The sequence below is a fragment of the Periplaneta americana genome, chromosome 15 (assembly GCF_040183065.1).
Source record: "Periplaneta americana isolate PAMFEO1 chromosome 15, P.americana_PAMFEO1_priV1, whole genome shotgun sequence".
Lineage (NCBI taxonomy): Eukaryota > Metazoa > Arthropoda > Insecta > Blattodea > Blattidae > Periplaneta > Periplaneta americana.
The window spans coordinates 8,962,501-8,980,000 of record NC_091131.1 but is presented as its reverse complement, the minus strand read 5'-3'; the positions used below and the strand labels follow the sequence as shown (position 1 = coordinate 8,980,000).

General features: G+C 36.2%; 1 protein-coding gene across 1 annotated transcript in view; it reads right to left on the bottom strand.

Annotated features, from left to right (window-relative positions):
• LOC138715587 (putative fatty acyl-CoA reductase CG5065) overlaps nt 1-17,500 on the bottom strand; it is a 54,161-nt gene that overhangs the window by 36,297 nt on the left and 364 nt on the right. The window contains exons 2-3 of the mRNA XM_069848665.1: nt 10,478-10,626; nt 8,279-8,388 (exon numbers count right to left, since the gene is read on the bottom strand). Coding sequence (XP_069704766.1) covers nt 8,279-8,388; nt 10,478-10,626 — 259 coding nt within the window. The remainder of the gene's footprint in view (nt 1-8,278; nt 8,389-10,477; nt 10,627-17,500) is intronic.

Below are 17,500 nucleotides of genomic sequence, written 5' to 3'. Positions count from 1 at the left end.
ATCTATCTATCTATCTATCTATCTATCTATCTATCTATCTATCTATCTATCTATCTATCTATCTATCTATCTATCTATCTATCTATCTATCTATCTATCTATCTATCTATCTATCTACCTACCTACCTACCTACCTACCTACCTATCTACCTATCTACCTATCTACCTATCTACCTATCTATCTATCTATCTATCTATCTATCTATCTATCTATCTATCTATCTATCTATCTATCTATCTATCTATCTATCTATCTATCTATCTATCTATCTGATCTGTCTGTCTGTCTACCCACCCACTCACTTATCTATCTATCTATCTATCTATCTATCTATCTATCTATCTATCTATCTATCTATCTATCTATCTATCTATCTATCTATCTATCTATCTATCTATCTATCTATCTATCTATCTATCTATCTATCTATCTATCTATCCATCTATCCATCCATCTATCCATCCATCTATCCATCTATCCATCTATCTATCTACCTATCTATCTAAGCTGGTAGAGATAAGGCCATGAGGCCTTCTCTATCATGGGATTACAACTACGATATTAAGAATACAATTACAATTAATATTAAATTTACAAATGCAATAAAAATCAAAGTACTAAAAGGTTAACTGATTAATAATAGCTAGACAGTTTATTGTAAAAGTTAAGGAGAGAGAAAAAAATTGTATTAATTAAGTAAAAAGTAAATTAAGTAAAGTGTATTATTTATGTAGTGTTAATATTATGCATGATTCCAAAAAGTAAACTCATCTGTTATTAAATAATTATTCAAACAAGAGTGTGTAACACGTTTATTTTTTCCCTGATTATTGTTCGTTAAATGCTGACGTCTCGTGCTGCTATGCATTCGGTTGCGTTACAGTCCAAGTTCAACATCGGAATTACGATACGAACTTCCTAGCTGCCATTACAATAGAAATGAAACATTTTCTTGAAAACAATTATGGGTTTAATATTATGTGCCACATATACGAGATACACTATTAGATTCACAAAGTAGTTGATCACCTGATGATAGTAAGATATACTGTATCATATTTCACATTTGCTCCAGTAACGTCTTGTGACGTAAAACGAATATTTTCAGAGTTGCAAATATTGTTTTTTTTTTTTTCTGAACATTAAAAGGAGTATTTCTTTTGATAAAATAGAAATGTTCATTGTTTTTCATTATAATGAGGCTACAATCATAATTGTGCACTTTATATGTTATTTTTATATGTATGGGTAAATTATTTTAGATTGAGAATTAGGTAGTTTATAATCACAAATGATTATTATTTTTTTCGTTTATTGTTTTCTTGTTTATATTATCGGCTGTGCTTTATGGTTGTGAAACTTGGACTCTCACTTTCAGAGAGGAACATAGGTTAAGGGTGTTTGAGAATAAGGTTCTTAGGAAAATATTTGGGACTAAGAGGGATGAAGTTACAGGAGAATGGAGAAAGTTACACAACACAGAACTGCACGCATTGTATTCTTCATTTGACATAATTAGGAACATTAAATCCAGACGTTTGAGATGGGCAGGGCATGTAGCCCGTATGGGCGAATCCAGAAATGCATATAGAGTGTTAGATGGAAGGCCGGAGGGAAGAAGACCTTTAGGGAGGCCCAGACGTAGATGGGAGGATAATATTAAAATGGATTTGAGGGAGGTGGGATATGATGATAGAGAATAGGTTAATCTTACTCAGGATAGGGACCGATGGCGGGCTTATGTGAGGGCGGCAATGAACTTCCGGGTTCCTTAAAAGCGAGTAAGTATTGTTTTCTTGTTCTAAGGCCGTGGACGATTGGAGCACATGTTTGGTTACCATCCGGCTATACATGTTTGTCTTTCTGGTTCATTGACATTTAGAGCTGAGCTATTACCTTTCATTCGGTAGAGATATAGTCCAAGCTCACACAACTTCACAATTTCTGTACAAAGTGAGTGTTAAATTGCAAGTTTTCAGTGGGCTAAAAGCAAAGTTTTGAAATGGGGACCAATAGAATTATGACGGGCAGGAACTCTGACGCTCTACAGGGTGATTCCATGAGGAGTGGGGGATTTCATCAAAGTTTTTAAATTATGAGACAAGGTGGGAGTTTTATTTTAACCATTGCCTACGCTGTGTACTTTCTATGTACAGACCTAGAAACAAAATTTGGGCCATATGAATTTTCTAAGTTCCAGTCATAACATACTGCGCATGCTCAGTATGAAAAATTCAGGTGGCCCAAATTTTGTTTCTGGTGGGAAACTGTTTTCCTTATGAAACTGAGCTTCAGAATAATATCATCATTTGCTGCTTGATTTATTTACGCATTTTTCATTGATTTTAAGGTCAGTATTATCTTATATCATGATGCAAATAAACTCTTAACGGAACACTCCACTAAAATTAACAACTTTCTTCCCTAATCATTTTTTCAACCAAATTTTGCGAGCATCTTTATTATGTAAAGGACTAACAAAATCCAAATTTTGAACTCCCAAATGTTTTTGGCTTTTGATTTTGATTTTTTTCTATACTATATACATTTTTAAGAAATATTTTTAAACCAAACTTTTTTAGTAGATCTCAATTTTTAAGCTTTACTTTTTTGGTTACATTCACAAGACACAGGGAAACATTTCTATGCATTCATTTTATGAAGAATCTCATTTATTCGCTTTCCATTTTTTTTTTCAACTTTTGAAAATGTCATTTTTTCTATAATGCATGGAAAATAAATTAATAAAATAAACTAGGCAGCATTTTTTACAAAATAAATGCATAGAAACACCCAGCTACCTCATAAATACTTGCAGTAAAAATTTCATGCAGATTGATTAATATGTGGCATAAAAAATGTTGGTGTGAATCAAGGAAAATGAACTTACAGAAAAATGGGCTTCAAACTAAAATGAATATTTATGTAACACATACCCATCGAAGTTCTCCTCCACTACACTTATCTAGTAGCTTCAGAGAGCCAATTTTGGAACAAGAAGTTACCAGATTTGTAATCAGAAATGTTTAAAAATGAATTCTTTAATGAAAAAATAAATTTGACAGCTCTTGTTCTTAAATTTAAGAAAATGCTTAAACATATACTTACTTACTGGCTTTTAAGGAACCCGAAGGTTCATTGCCGCCCTTACATAAGCCCGCCATCGGTCCCTATCCTGTGCAAGATTAATCCAGTCTCTATCATCATATCCCACCTCCGTCGAATCCATTTTAATATTAACCTCCCATCTACGTTTCGGCCTCCCTAAAGGTCTTTTTCCCTCCGGTCTCCCAACTAACACTCTATATGCATTTCTGGATTCGCCCATACGTGCTAAATGCCCTGCCCATCTCAAACGTCTGGATTTTAAGTTCCTAATTATGTTAGGTGAAGAATACAATGCGTGCAGTTCTGCGTTGTGTAACTTTCTCCATTCTCCTGTAACTCCATCCCGCTTAGCCCCAAATATTTTCCTAAGCACCTTATTCTCAAACACCTTTAACCTATGTTCCTCTCTCAGAGTGAGAGTCCAAGTTTCACAACCATACAGAACAACCGGTAATATAACTGTTTTATAAATTCTAACTTTCAGATTTTTGGACAGCAGACTGGATGATAAGAGCTTCTCAACCGAATAATAACACGCATTTCCCATATTTATTCTGTGTTTAATTTTTTCCCGAGTGTCATTTATATTTGTTACTGTTGCTCCAAGATATTTGAATTTTTCCACCTCTACGAAGGATAAATCTCCAATTTTTATATTTCCATTTCGTACAATATTCTGGTCACGAGACATAATCATATACTTTGTCTTTTCAGAATTTACTTCCAAACCGATCGCTTTACTTGCTTCAAGTAAAATTTCCGTGTTTTCCCTAACCGTTTGTGTATTTTCTCCTAACATATTCACGTCATCTGCATAGACAAGAAGCTGATGTAACCCGTTCAATTCCAAACCCTGCCTGTTATCCTGAACTTTCCTAATGGCATATTCTAGAGCGAAGTTAAAAAGTAAAGTGCATCTCCCTGCTTTAGCCCGCAGTGAATTGTAAAAGGATCAGATAGAAACTGACCTATACGGACTCTGCTGTATGTCTCACTGAGACACATTTTAATTAATCGAACTAGTTTCTTGGGAATACCAAATTCAATAATAATATCATATAATACTTCCCTCTTAACCGAGTCATATGCCTTTTTGAAATCTATGAATAACATATGTGCAATCGGAATTGAACTAAATCCATTTGGGGTATGAAAATATGAATTCTAAAGAAGTGAAACAGTCAATAAAAATATTTTGAAAAATTTTCATGATTTTCAGTGGAGTCTCCCCTTAAGGTTTGATGTCTCCTAAGCTCTGAGTTATACAGTATAATCGGTAACTTTATATCAAGACGCTGTCCTTTTAATACTGTACTAACTTCATAACGACTATGATTGTTAGATCTGTGAATAATGCGTCTGAAAATTGGCATTACCCATTGTTAGTGCCTCCCAGAAAATTCGGCGGCTGCGAATGAGATGATGAATTACAATACCCAGGTATGCAGCAGTGACGTAAGTAGGCTAGTCAGGCTAGTGACTATCTGCGGAAGAATCGTACACTGGACGGACCGCCTGGCCTTGAGCTTGCCTTGAACTTCGTTCAATTGTATTCGTCACGAAAACTGAGCATGTTGGATCTGTGACCAACCCGAAATACGTGTTGTGTCACACATTATGGACCTCCGACACAATAGACTTCACCCCGGACTCTGTTCATTTTTAACTATTGCTGATGATACATGACATGAGGCCCAGTTACAGCAGGGATAAAAAAAATTGAGCCGTATTACGTCATTCATCCCTTCCATCAACCCCACGGGTATTGTATTTATTAACATTCCATGGTATTCATACATTGCTTACAGCTAGAATATGGAACAAGTCAAAAAACTTAATACTATTACAAAGTCTTAATTTATAGTCACAGTCTAGATGAAATATATACAGACGAGATTTACAATAAAGTCTACTAGTACAACACAAAGTTTTAGTATCAATTTCATGAAGCGTTATTGAATGTCATGAATTCACCTATAGAATAGAAGGTGTAAGAAATTAGGTACTTCTTTAATTTGGCTCTAAATAATCTTATGTTTTGAGTTTCATTTTTTATATCGATAGGGAGGCTATTAAAAATGTTTACTGCTATATAACGCACTCCTTTTTGATAGCACGATAGACTTGCCGATGGAATATGAAAGTCATTTTTTGACGTGTATTTATGCTATGAATGTTGAATTAGTTACAAAGTTTTCACGATTACATACGAGGAAGATTATTAATGAAAAGATATTCTGACAAGCCATGGGCATAATTTGTAATTTTTGAAAATAGTCCTACAAGATTCCCTAGATTTGGCACCTACTATTGTTATAATTACTCTTTTTTGTAATAGGAATATACTGTTACTATCTGTGGAATTTCCCCAGAATATTATTCCAAAACTCATTCACATGACAAGGCAGAGCTGGTTGGTTTGTATTCATTGCCTAGTGGTGGAATTCAACGCAATGTCGTTAAATAATGTCAGTTTAAAGAGCAAGGAGAAAATTAATACTTCTGTATTAAAAAACAATCCCAAAGCACGTACGAGTTCTGTGTTTGGTTCTACATACTGATACTATGTGAACAAATATTCTCGAAAATTAACTTAAGAGCGACGATCGCTCTAAATTGACACATACAATCTGATTTCCCTCCTCAGGTGATATAGCCTAATATAACGAAACTGGTGAACAAAAAAAGAATGCAGTGATCTGGCGCACGTTGTAGTTAAAACTAAATTAATTACAGGAATGATTTTACTTTATATTTACATGAGAAATTAGATTTGTTTTAGTTTGTATTAATTAATTAATTCATTCATTCATTCATTTATTGTGTTCTGCCCAAGGGCAGGTCTTTCACTGCAAACCCAGCATTCTCCAGCCTTTCCTATTTTCTGCCTTCTTCTCAGTCTCCGCATATGATCCATATATCTTAATGTCGTCTATCATTTGATATCTTCTTCTGCCCCGAACTCTTCTTCCGTTCTCTTCCTGATTAGTTTCAGCATTATTTTTTCTTCGCCTACTCTTTCCAACACAGCTTCATTTCTCATTCTGTCTGTCCACTTCACTCCACTCTTCTCCATATCCACATTTCAAATGCTTCTATTCGCTTCTCTGCACTTCGTCGTAATGTCCATGTTTCTGCCCCATATAATACCACACTCCAGTCCACACCTGTGGAGTAACGGTCAGCGCGTCTGGCCGCGAAATCAGGTGGCCCGGGTTCGAATCCCGGTCGGGGCAAGTTACCTGGTTGAGGTTTTTTCCGGGGTTTTCCCTCAACCCAATACGAGCAAATGCTGGGTAACTTTCGGTGCTGGACTCCGGACTCATTTCACCGGCATTATCACCTTCATTTCATTCAGACGCTAAATAACCTAGTTGTTGATACAGCGTCGTAAAATAACCCAATAAAATTTAAAAAACCACACCCCACACAAAGTACTTCATTAGTCTCTTCCTTAGTTCTTTTTTCAGACGTCCGCAGAAGATGCTCATTTCTCTATTAAAAGCTTCCTTTGCCATTGCTATCCTCCTTTTGACTTCCTGGCAGCAGCTCATGTTACTGCTTATAGTACACCCCAAGTATTTGAAGCTGTCCACTTGCTCTACTGCCTCATTTAGAATTAGCAAGTTTACCATCTCTACTTTTCTTCCTATGGCCATGGTCTTCGTCTTGTTGGCATTTATCATCATTCCATACTGTTCACAGCTTGTATTTTAGTTTTTGTGGTTATGAAAATTATATTCTGTGTTTAACGCAAAAGATGAAAGTTTTATTTGCTAACTTTGATATACAAGAAAGCATATTTTTATTATTAAATACGAGCAAATGCTGGGTAACTTTCGGTGCTGGACTCCGGACTCATTTCACCGGCATTATCACGTTCATTTCATTCAGACGCCAAATAACCTAGATGTTGATACAACATCGTAAAATAACCCAATAAAATAAAAAATAAATATTATTAAATATCCGTGGAAAAAAACCCTAATTCACCAAGCTGTATGCTAGGGTTTTAGTTTTTGTTATACGGTATACTACTTATCTATACTACTTATTTTTACACAGATAATGGTGAAATATATATCTACAGTCTTTTAAAGATGAAGTTTAACAAGTCTATAAATTGTCTGTAGCAACAAGGTTTTTGATTACTTCACATAGTGTCGCAGTCCACAAGATGTGTCTTTATTTGAAATCTCTTTGCTTCAATAATAGGACAGTCAAATAGAAGCTGTTTCACACTGTGAAGGTCTTCGCGGCAGGAGCATGTAGAGTCGATGTCTGCTGGAATGTTGAATCTGTCGAAGTAAGTTCCAAATTTCCCATGTCCAGAAAGAAACTGCGTTGTTACGAAAGTAGGTTTGAAGTGATGGCTTTTGAGTCGGTCGTGGATTATATATAGTATATATATTAATAAAATTCATACATAAAAATCGAAATAATTTTGAATTGTATTCTCATAGTTATGAAACAAAAGGTATGAATTCTTTAAGATTGTTTGAACCAAAATGCAACACTGTTACAGTATTTAATCATAGTAGTAATTTAGGCCCAAGAATATATAACAAATTTATATTTAAATATCCTAATCTTGTCAATTCTAATAGTTCTGGTATTAAATTTAAAAAGTTATGTATGGATTTTATAAAAATTGAAAAATTGTAAATGTAAATTTATATACTATAATTGCAAATTGTATTGTATAATTATTAATTATAATTTTATTTTATAATTATTAATTTCAATTCAGGAATCCGCCCCTGAGCACGAGTTCTACTCTTTCAGGGGCGAGCTAAAGTTTCTCTGTATATTTTATAATTTGTTACAATTATTAGCAAAATAATAAATAAATAAATAAATAAATAAATATACAAGAAAGTATATGCCTACAATTCCCTTTTTGTCTTATAAATTAAAACTCAAGACCTAAACTACAAACAATAATGCCATTGGTAACATAGTGAAGAATCGAACTATTGTCAATCACATAAAATAAAATAAAACAGAAAGTATGTGTCATCTTCAGACATCGATTATTTTCTGCAGGTAGCGTGTGGTTTTAAGACGAAATCGTGAAGCTCTGAGTCTGTAATTTTGTGGCCTTCATACTTATTTATACGGTGGGAGGAAAAATTACTCTGCAAGAACAAAAAGCAGAAAGGATCTCACCTATAGTCGGCCGGACTATCGCCACTGGTAAGGCCCTCCTCTCGGATTTCACCAGGTTCTCGGCCAGCTGCTTGGAGAACGAATACGTGTTGGGATGGTCCTTCAGCAGCCTGGAAATAGACGCAGACCAGTCACCTTGAACCTCGATCTTTTAGTTAATTCATATTATATTCCTTGGTTCCTGCTCGTCTTTTTTCCTGTGGGAAGAACATTATCCGCCAGCTTTCCAAGAATCGATCTCGTGTCCATCTTCAGAACAGCAGAGAACTCTAAAAGCACTCCTTACTGCTCGTTTCACATTCTGAGAATCTCTTCTCAATACGCATTAATTTATGATAATGAAACCCCGTATTTTTATGATGTAAAAAGACTGAAGTTCGATTTTTAAATATTTTTGAGACGTAATTTTTTTATTAATAGGCCCACATTCCTATTTAGGATCTTAGAGATTTCCATTCATAGCTAAGGGAAAACTTACACAAATCACACCTTTTGCATAGATTCAAAACTCAGCTGTCATTTCAGTGCATTTATGAAAGCAATAATTTCCCACTTTTTATGAGGTTAGTGGAGACTTAGCAAAGGATTACAAGGAGTACAAGGGCAATACAGGAAGAAGAAGGGAAATACAAGGAGAATAAGGGAAATACAAGGAGAACAAGGGGAATACAGGGAGAACAAGGGGAATACAAGGAGAACAAGGGGAATACAGGGAGAACAAGGGGAATACAGAGGGAACAAGGGGAATACAAGGAGAACAAGGGGAATACAGAGAGAACAAGGGGAATACAAGGAGAACAAGGGGAATAAAGGGAGAACAAGGTGAATACAGGGAGAACTAGGGGAATACAGGGAGAACAAGGGGAAAGAAGGAGAACAAGGGGAATACAGGGAGAACAAGGGGAATACAGGGAGAACTAGGGGAATACAGGGAGAACAAGGGGAATACAGGGAGAACAAGGGGAAAGAAGGAGAATAAGGGGAATACAGGGAGAACAAGGGGAATACAGGGAGAACAAGGGGAAAAGAAGGAGAACAAGGGGAATACAGGGAGAACAAGGGGAAAAGAAGGAGAACAAGGGGAATACAGGGTGAACAAGGGGAATGCAGGGAGAACAAGGGGAAAAGAAGGAGAACAAGGGGAATACAGGGAGAACAAGGGGAAGACAGGGAGAACAAGGGGGATACTGGGAGAACAAGGTGAATACAGGGAAAACAAGGGAATTACAGGGAGAACAAGTAAATTACAGGGAGAACAAGGGGGATACAGGGAGAACAAGGGAATACAGGGAGAACAAGGGAATACAGGGAGAACAAGGGAATACAGGGAGAACAAGGGAAATACAGGGAGAACAAGTAAAATACAGGGAGAACAAGGGGATACAGGGAGAACAAGGTGAATACAGGGAAAACAAGGGAAATACAGGGGGAACAAGTAAAATACAGGGAGAACAAGGGAATACAGGGAGAACAAGGTGAAAACAGGGAAAACAAGGGAAATACAGGGAGAACAAGTAAAATACAGGGAGAACAAGGGGGATACAAGGAGAACAAGGGAATACAGGGAGAACAAGGGAATACAGGGAGAAGAAGGAAATACAGGGAGAACAAGGGAATACAGGGAGACTAAGGGGAATACAGGGATAATAAGGGGAATACAGGGAGAACAAGGTGAATACAGGGAGAACAAGGGAAATACAGGGAGAATAAGGGGAATACAGGGGGAACAAGGGGAATACAGGGAGACTAAGGGGGAATACAGGGAGAACAAGGTGAATACAGGGAGAACAAGGGAAATACGGGGAGAATAAGGGAAATAAAGGGAGAACACGGGGGAATACAGGGAGACTAAGGGGAATACAGGGAGAACAAGGTGAATACAGGGAGAAAAAGGGGAATACAGGGAGAATAAGGGGAATACAGGGAGAACAAGGTGAATACAGGGAGAACGAGATGAATACAGGGAGAACGAGATGAATACAGGGAGAACAAGGGAAATACATGGATAACAAGGGTAGTACAGGGAGAATAAGGCGAATACAGGGAGAACAAGAGGAATACAGGGTGAACAAGGGAAATACACGGAGAATAAGGGACGGCGAGGAGAACAAGGGGAATAGGACTCAAGTCTACTCTTCAAACCTCACAGAATGGTATGGCTTTCATTTCCATTCCTGGTCGTAACCTTGTAGTGCTTACCCTGGTGTGGCTTCCTGTATTTCTTCTGGTGTCATTTTCTGTACGAGTTCGATGATGAAGTCGGGTTCGTAAAGAGTGGGGTACACTTCCTCCAGGACGGTTTCATTCTCCTGGCAGTTGCAGAATGCAGTGGACACGTATACCAGCGCCTGTTGAAGAAAAGACTGTTAAAAATCCTCAAGAAGGCCTAGGTTCCTCAATCGTGTATCCAGAGTTGATTTTTCCAATGTTTGGGGGCCACTTACGCGTCCATTTTTCACTACGTTGTATCATGCAAGAATCGAGATCTGTGCGACACGACGAGATGTCGGAGAGGTCAGAACTCGGCACATGCTGAAATCAATCCCACGAATTTGAAGTTGGGAAGGAGGTGGAATTTTTTTACGTCTAGAGAAGAGATCAATCTTTTCGGTTGGTGACGTACGGAAAGACAGGAACTGGAATATCTTGAGTTCACTAATATACGAGTAACTAGTAGAGGCGTTATTAAGGGGTTCACAACCAGAATGGACCAATCAGAGACTGTCGAAATAAAATTGAATTCAAACGCAAAGTTACTAGGCACTTGGTCAGTAATTGATTTCTTGTAAATAGTTTCCTTAATCTATCACAAAATATTTCAATATTCGATAATTTCATCACTGCACAATTTTGTTATTCTAGGTTTAATTTTTAATTCAGTAAATATAAAATATTCTTTGTTTTTCTGTGATAAATTATCTAGCTTTCATTAGTCAGGTAATCTTTTCGTACTTTGGTTTTTATTGTAATTGTAAATTTAATATTGTAATAGGCTTTTACTCTATTGTATCATGGTACTCTTTGTCGATGGCAACCTGTAGTGGTTACAGGAAGAAATTAAATTAAATAAATAAATTTAAATTAAATTAAATTAATTGTAAATTTAATACTAATTGTAATTTTATTCTTCATACTAGCCGTACCCGTGCGCTCCGCTGCACTTGTTAGAAATAAATATAAAGCAATTACATAATTAAAATAGGACATCTGGTCTAGAGAACATTCGTGTTTGATAGAAGGATAAATCGTTTAATATGTCACTTAATTTAAATTGTATTTAAATAATTAAAATGCGTTCATTTTGGTCCAGAGATCATTCATTTATTGCAATGATAATTCCTTTAACATGTTTGTTAATTGTTATTACATGCAAATAATTAAAATATGATAATTTGGTTCAGAGAACATCCGTTTTTGGTGCAATTTGGTCCCATAATTTTTTTTTTTTTTTGGAATGAAACGTATCGGAGAAGAGTTTTAAAGATACTTTTGTTATGTAACATTTTTCACAAATTTCGATTGTTGTTGTCCAAGGGCTCTTATAGACGAAGTTATTTGTTTTTATTTATTGCAGCACCTTAGATGGCGTTATTTTAATTTTAAAACTCATTTATCTCATTAAATATCAGTCATAACAAAATTTTGCATAGAATAAAACTTATCGGAAATAATCAAAAAAAAACTTTTGTTATGTAACATTTTTCAAGAAAATTAATAATAAAGGAGATATTTCGATTTATTTAATTCAAGCCCCCTTATAACCAACCTTTTAAATAAAGTATTTTAAATGCCATATAGCCTAAAATCTAAGTTACAACGAACTTAATTTATATTCCAATTTTCATATAAATCGGTTCAGCCATTATCGCGTGAAAAGGTAACAAACATACAGACAGATATACAAACAAAAATTTCAAAAAAGCGATTTTCGGTTTCATGATGGTTAATTATATATGTTAGGACCAATTATTTTTGGAAAATCGAAAATTACCAGAAAAATTTCGGCTACAGATTTATTATTAGTATAGATTATAGTTGGAATCTCCTGGTAGAGGGGCAGAGAAGGCCTGACAGCCTTATCTCTACCAGGTTAAATAAATAAATACTAATAATACTGAGTCTTAAAGTTCCTGGCTCACGCTTAGCAACCTTCACCTTCCATAGGAAATGCTGCCCTCTGTGGAGTAACAAATGAGTTATGGACTTGGTTGTTATAGCAAAATGTAAAAGGTAAAGGTATCCCCGTAACATGCCATGAAGGCACTTGGGGGGGCATGGAGGTAGAGCCCCATGCTTTCCATGACCTCGGCACTAGAATGAGGTGGTGTGGTCGGCACCACGCTTGACCGCCTTTTACTCCCGGGAAAGACCCGGTACTCAATTTTTATAGGAGGCTGAGTGAACCTCGGGGCCGTTCTGAAAGTTTGGCAACGAGAAAAAATCGAACCCCGGTCCTTCCAGTCCGTAGCCAGCTGTTCTACCAACTGCTTGGTTGTTATAGCAATGAATAAATCTAAGTTTTCTTCATCCGAGATTGTATTAATCCTCAAACTGATCACTGATGGAGTTGGTCCACTCTGGTTGTGAACCCCTCATTTATGGAGTCAAGACCGTCACGGGGGCAATTGCCTTGAGGTCTATTCGTATCGGTCCGATACTCAACTGTCTCTGCCGGGGAATGTGTAGTGGGGAGTTACGAGATAGTCCGCTTAGGTCTGTGGTAGACGAAATTAGAAGTACTCTAAGATAAAAACTGTCTGCAATGTTTGCTTTGTCCATCACGACCAGACAGAGGATATCGATCCCGTGCCGTCTGGATGACCACCAGCGCGATACTGTCGAGACATGCTACAAGTACAGTCAGTGGCGATGCATCAATAAGAGCACAAGAGCACGTGAACGCCTTGTTTCCATTAATGCACGACTAGTTTTATTATTTAATACCGTATTGGCGTAGTGGGGATGTATAATATCAGGATCGAGTATTTTAAACTTCCCGCATCTTGCATAAACTTCTTATGTAAACTTGGCAACATCCGTTCACGTACAAGCCGTGCTCTTTTCAAGAAGGTACAGGAATTTCACGCATGCGCGGGAGAAAATTGTCTTTCGCTGGCCGCTTATGACTCGTCAAGAGCACAAAGCATTAAGTGAACAGTGAATCTATCCTACAGATGGCAGGTGCATCGATGCCTATGTAGGGCTCTGAGTTCTGCAGTCACAACTGGCCTACGTCTATGTTCATGATACAACGGAGTGGGCTATGGAAATTCAGCTCTCCTTGGCAACGGTTTTGTTGTGAATTGTTTTTGTATCTTTCTGACGAGAAATAAAAACTGTTCTTGAGTTTCACTTAATCAGTATATTGTATTTTAGCTACAATATTGGTGACCCCGACGTGATATGAACACGCACGAAGATACAAAAACAATTCACAACAAAACCGTTGCCAAGGAGAGCTGAATTTCCATAGCCCACTCCGTTGTATCATGAACATAGACGTAGGCCAGTTGTGACTGCAGAACTCAGAGCCCTACACCTATAGTTTACGTGCTATATATCGAGGAGAAATGTCTGTATTTTAGCCTGCAGGTATCAGCATCTCACTGTCGGAACGTTTACTTTATGTCGATGTGTGTACAGTGCTGCTACGAGAGTGTAGTTTGTGAATTACTATACTTCAGTTTCGGCATATAGCATAGTTTGGCTTTCAAACACGTGCTGGCTGAATGCGATGGTGGTATGAATTTAAATATCTGTATGGTGGTGCATATTATTTAAGAATAATATTTACTGGCATGTATTTATAGTAATCAATCTATGCGAATGGGATTACAGTACTGGTATAGGCTATAGTGTATCAGTGTGTTGTGAATCAAAATACAGTATATTACTGAACACACGCTTTTATAAATTGTTTTATGTATTAATTTTTAACAGACGTAAACAATGAACTCTGTTCAAGTAATTTTGAAGAGTAAATAACTAGGTAAACTGGCTTTCCAGGAAAAATTGGAAATAAAAAGACTAGGTTTCATTATTATTATTATTATTATTATTATTATTATTATTATTATTATTATTATTATATGTTGTTTTGAATTTATATACGGCTTTTTCGACAGTGAAACATTGGAATCATGACATTTCATATTAGGCTAAAAACGTACGATTTCAAATTCTCTTCGATTTTGGAACACAAAATTGTGAACACACATAATATTTTATCACGAGCCGCCACTGGGTACAGTGCAAAACAGATGGCGGACTGCTATTTTAGCTACCAATACCTTGACAACCTTTGAGACTTGTATAATTTGGCTACACATCATTAATTTTCAGTTGAAATACGATTATCCCAAAAGAACGTCCTCTGTTTATGAATAGGGCTAGGGTTTTTATGTAATATCAAGGTGATTCGAAATCAAGGATTATCAAAATTTACTTTCGTCCACTGGACCGTACCTCAGGGCGATTATCTAGTTCTGGAAACAGGATTAAGCTCCTGATCGCGAACGGGACGTTGACACACTACAACCACGATCGTGATTAGGTCAATAATCGTGATTAGTGACTAGTCTCCACAATTTTCAGATGTACACTGTCATCTATTGCAATGGAGAGGAGAGCTTTTAATTTGAGATAGGATATTTACTACTTATGTATAGGATTGTTTATTTTTAGGTCATTTTTCTGATTTCTAAGTCATTTTCTAACATTTTTGGGTCATAATAACTGGTAATAACTAGGGACCGGATTTTTATGTAATTACATATTATATTCCTTTCAACCTAGCCGTATATCTATACTAATAATAAATCTTTAGCCGAAATTTTTCTGGTAACTTTCGATTTTCCAAAAATAATTGGTCCTAACATATATAATTAACCACCGTGAAACCGAAAATAGCTTTTTTGAAATTTTTCTTTGTATGTCTGTCTGTATGTTTGTTACCTTTTCACGCGATAATGGCTGAACCGATTTCGATGAAAATTGGAATATAAATTAAGTTCGTTGTAACTTAGATTTTACGCTATATAGCATTCAAAATACATTATTTAAAAGGGGGTTATAAGGGGACCTGAATTAAATCGAAATATCGCGCTTATTATTGATTTTTGTGAAAAATGTTACATAACAAAAGTTTCTTTCAAAATCATTTGCGATTACTTTTACTCTTTCAAAAATTTTGATAGGACTGATATTTAATGAGATAAATGAGTTTTAAAATTAAAATAACTGCCATCTAAGGCCGTGTAATGAATTAAAAAACAAATGACTTCGTCTATAAGGAGCCTTGGACAGCAACAATCGAAAGCTATGAAAGATAGCCTACAGACAATGTTTCTGTGTTTGTATGAAGTAATATCGCAAGCTAAATTAACCCATTTGTATAATTAATTATTAATTCACCATTGGAAAGTGTAGTTTCTCTAGATGGACATAATGCTATAATGTTATTACAGTAACTTCTGAGTGAATCGAGGACAGGTAAGATTAAAATAGCTTCTTATGCACAGAAAACTTGATAGGCTATTCTGTACATTAGTTTCCTGTATTTCATAAAATAATTTTTATGACGAAATGAGTGGTCTCTGGATCAAAATGATCGCATTTTAATTACTTAAATACAATTTAAATTAAGTAACATAATAAACGATTTATCCTTCCATCAAACACGAATGTTCCCTGGATCAAATGTCCTATTTTAATTATGTAATTACTTTATATTTATTTCTAACGGGTACAGCTGAGCGCACGGGTACGGCTAGTAAATAATAAATCTTTGCGAATCTTGTAATTACCATTAATATATTAAAATTTTATACTACATATTTTTCATATTTACCCCACATTACATATTATAGCTTGATATTACATAAATCTACTTATTTAGGGGTTTTAGGCCTATTCATTTTTACTTCTCTAAACGGAAAAAAAAAACTTCTGCTGGAGAAGTTTACAATTTGAAATACATAGATTTCAAAAAGCCTTTTCACTTACCCAAGGAAAGATATATTTCGGGACGAAACATAACGTCCTTAGTTCCAGGAAGTAATAGAGGCACTCACCCCATACCACCTACTGTAAATATGAGTGAACAAAAGGCAACCTTTCTCATACAACCACCTTGTATAGTAAAAATCACTCAGAAAGTAGCGTTGACTTCATGCGGTGGAGTGGGACGAGGACGACATGCTTTGTCTCGAACTATATTGTTCTGAACACCTCTTAACAAGCCGTTCCCATGCAATTTGCAACCTTACTCATCCTCTTCCTAACCCTTCCAGGGAAAACCCGTGTCAAGTCTGGCATGAGCCGCAATAAAGTAGCCGACTTTTGAAAAGACGCTGGAGTAAAGGAACAAACTGGAAAGATGTTGAAAGATTAAAATAAATAGATTTTCAGGCTATTGCTTGACCTCTTTACTTTAAATTTAGTAGACCTATACGGAAATGGAATTTTCCAAGCAATTAGAAAGTATGGTTCTCGGCTGGTATAATCCTACCCTTCTGAATGAGACAGGAATGTCACTTTTCAAACAACAGTTTGAAGTTTCAGTAGGTACTTTGTTTCTTACAGGGAGCAGCTAAAATGCATATGCCCCACATCTCCTCTTATTTCCTCCTAATCCAGTAAAGCGAAACAGTGCTTGCAGTACTTTTGTGTCATTCATTTCACTCAGTTCTCTAGTTTTAATACTTACAGTACCGGTATAAAGTGAAAGTGAGTTTATCTAGTGTTCTTAACTAACTAAAATGGCCCCTGTATCTTTAACTCTAACGACAAAAATAAAATCATGGATTGCGATGGACGAAGTTTTCACTACAGATGGAAAAATAGTAATGTGTCAAATGTGCGGTAAAAAAAATTCAGGTACTCTATGAAATCACAACTGGAGAGTCTTACCTATCCTATACCCGCCAGATATTGATATAAAATATTTTCATGATTTTACATATTTTGGTACATGTTCAGTTTATTTTTCTTACTTAAATATGTACATATTTCACACCTTGATATTACATAAAAATCCAGTCCCTAGTAATTACGTACAAATCCCTGCTTAAGAGTTACCTTGTCCACGCCTGTGGAGTAACGGTTAGCACGTCTAGCCGCGAAACCAGGTGGCCCGGGTTCGATTCCCGGTCGGGGCAAGTTATCTGGTTGAGGTTTTTTCCGGAGTTTTCCCTCAACCCAATATGAGCAAATGCTGGGTAA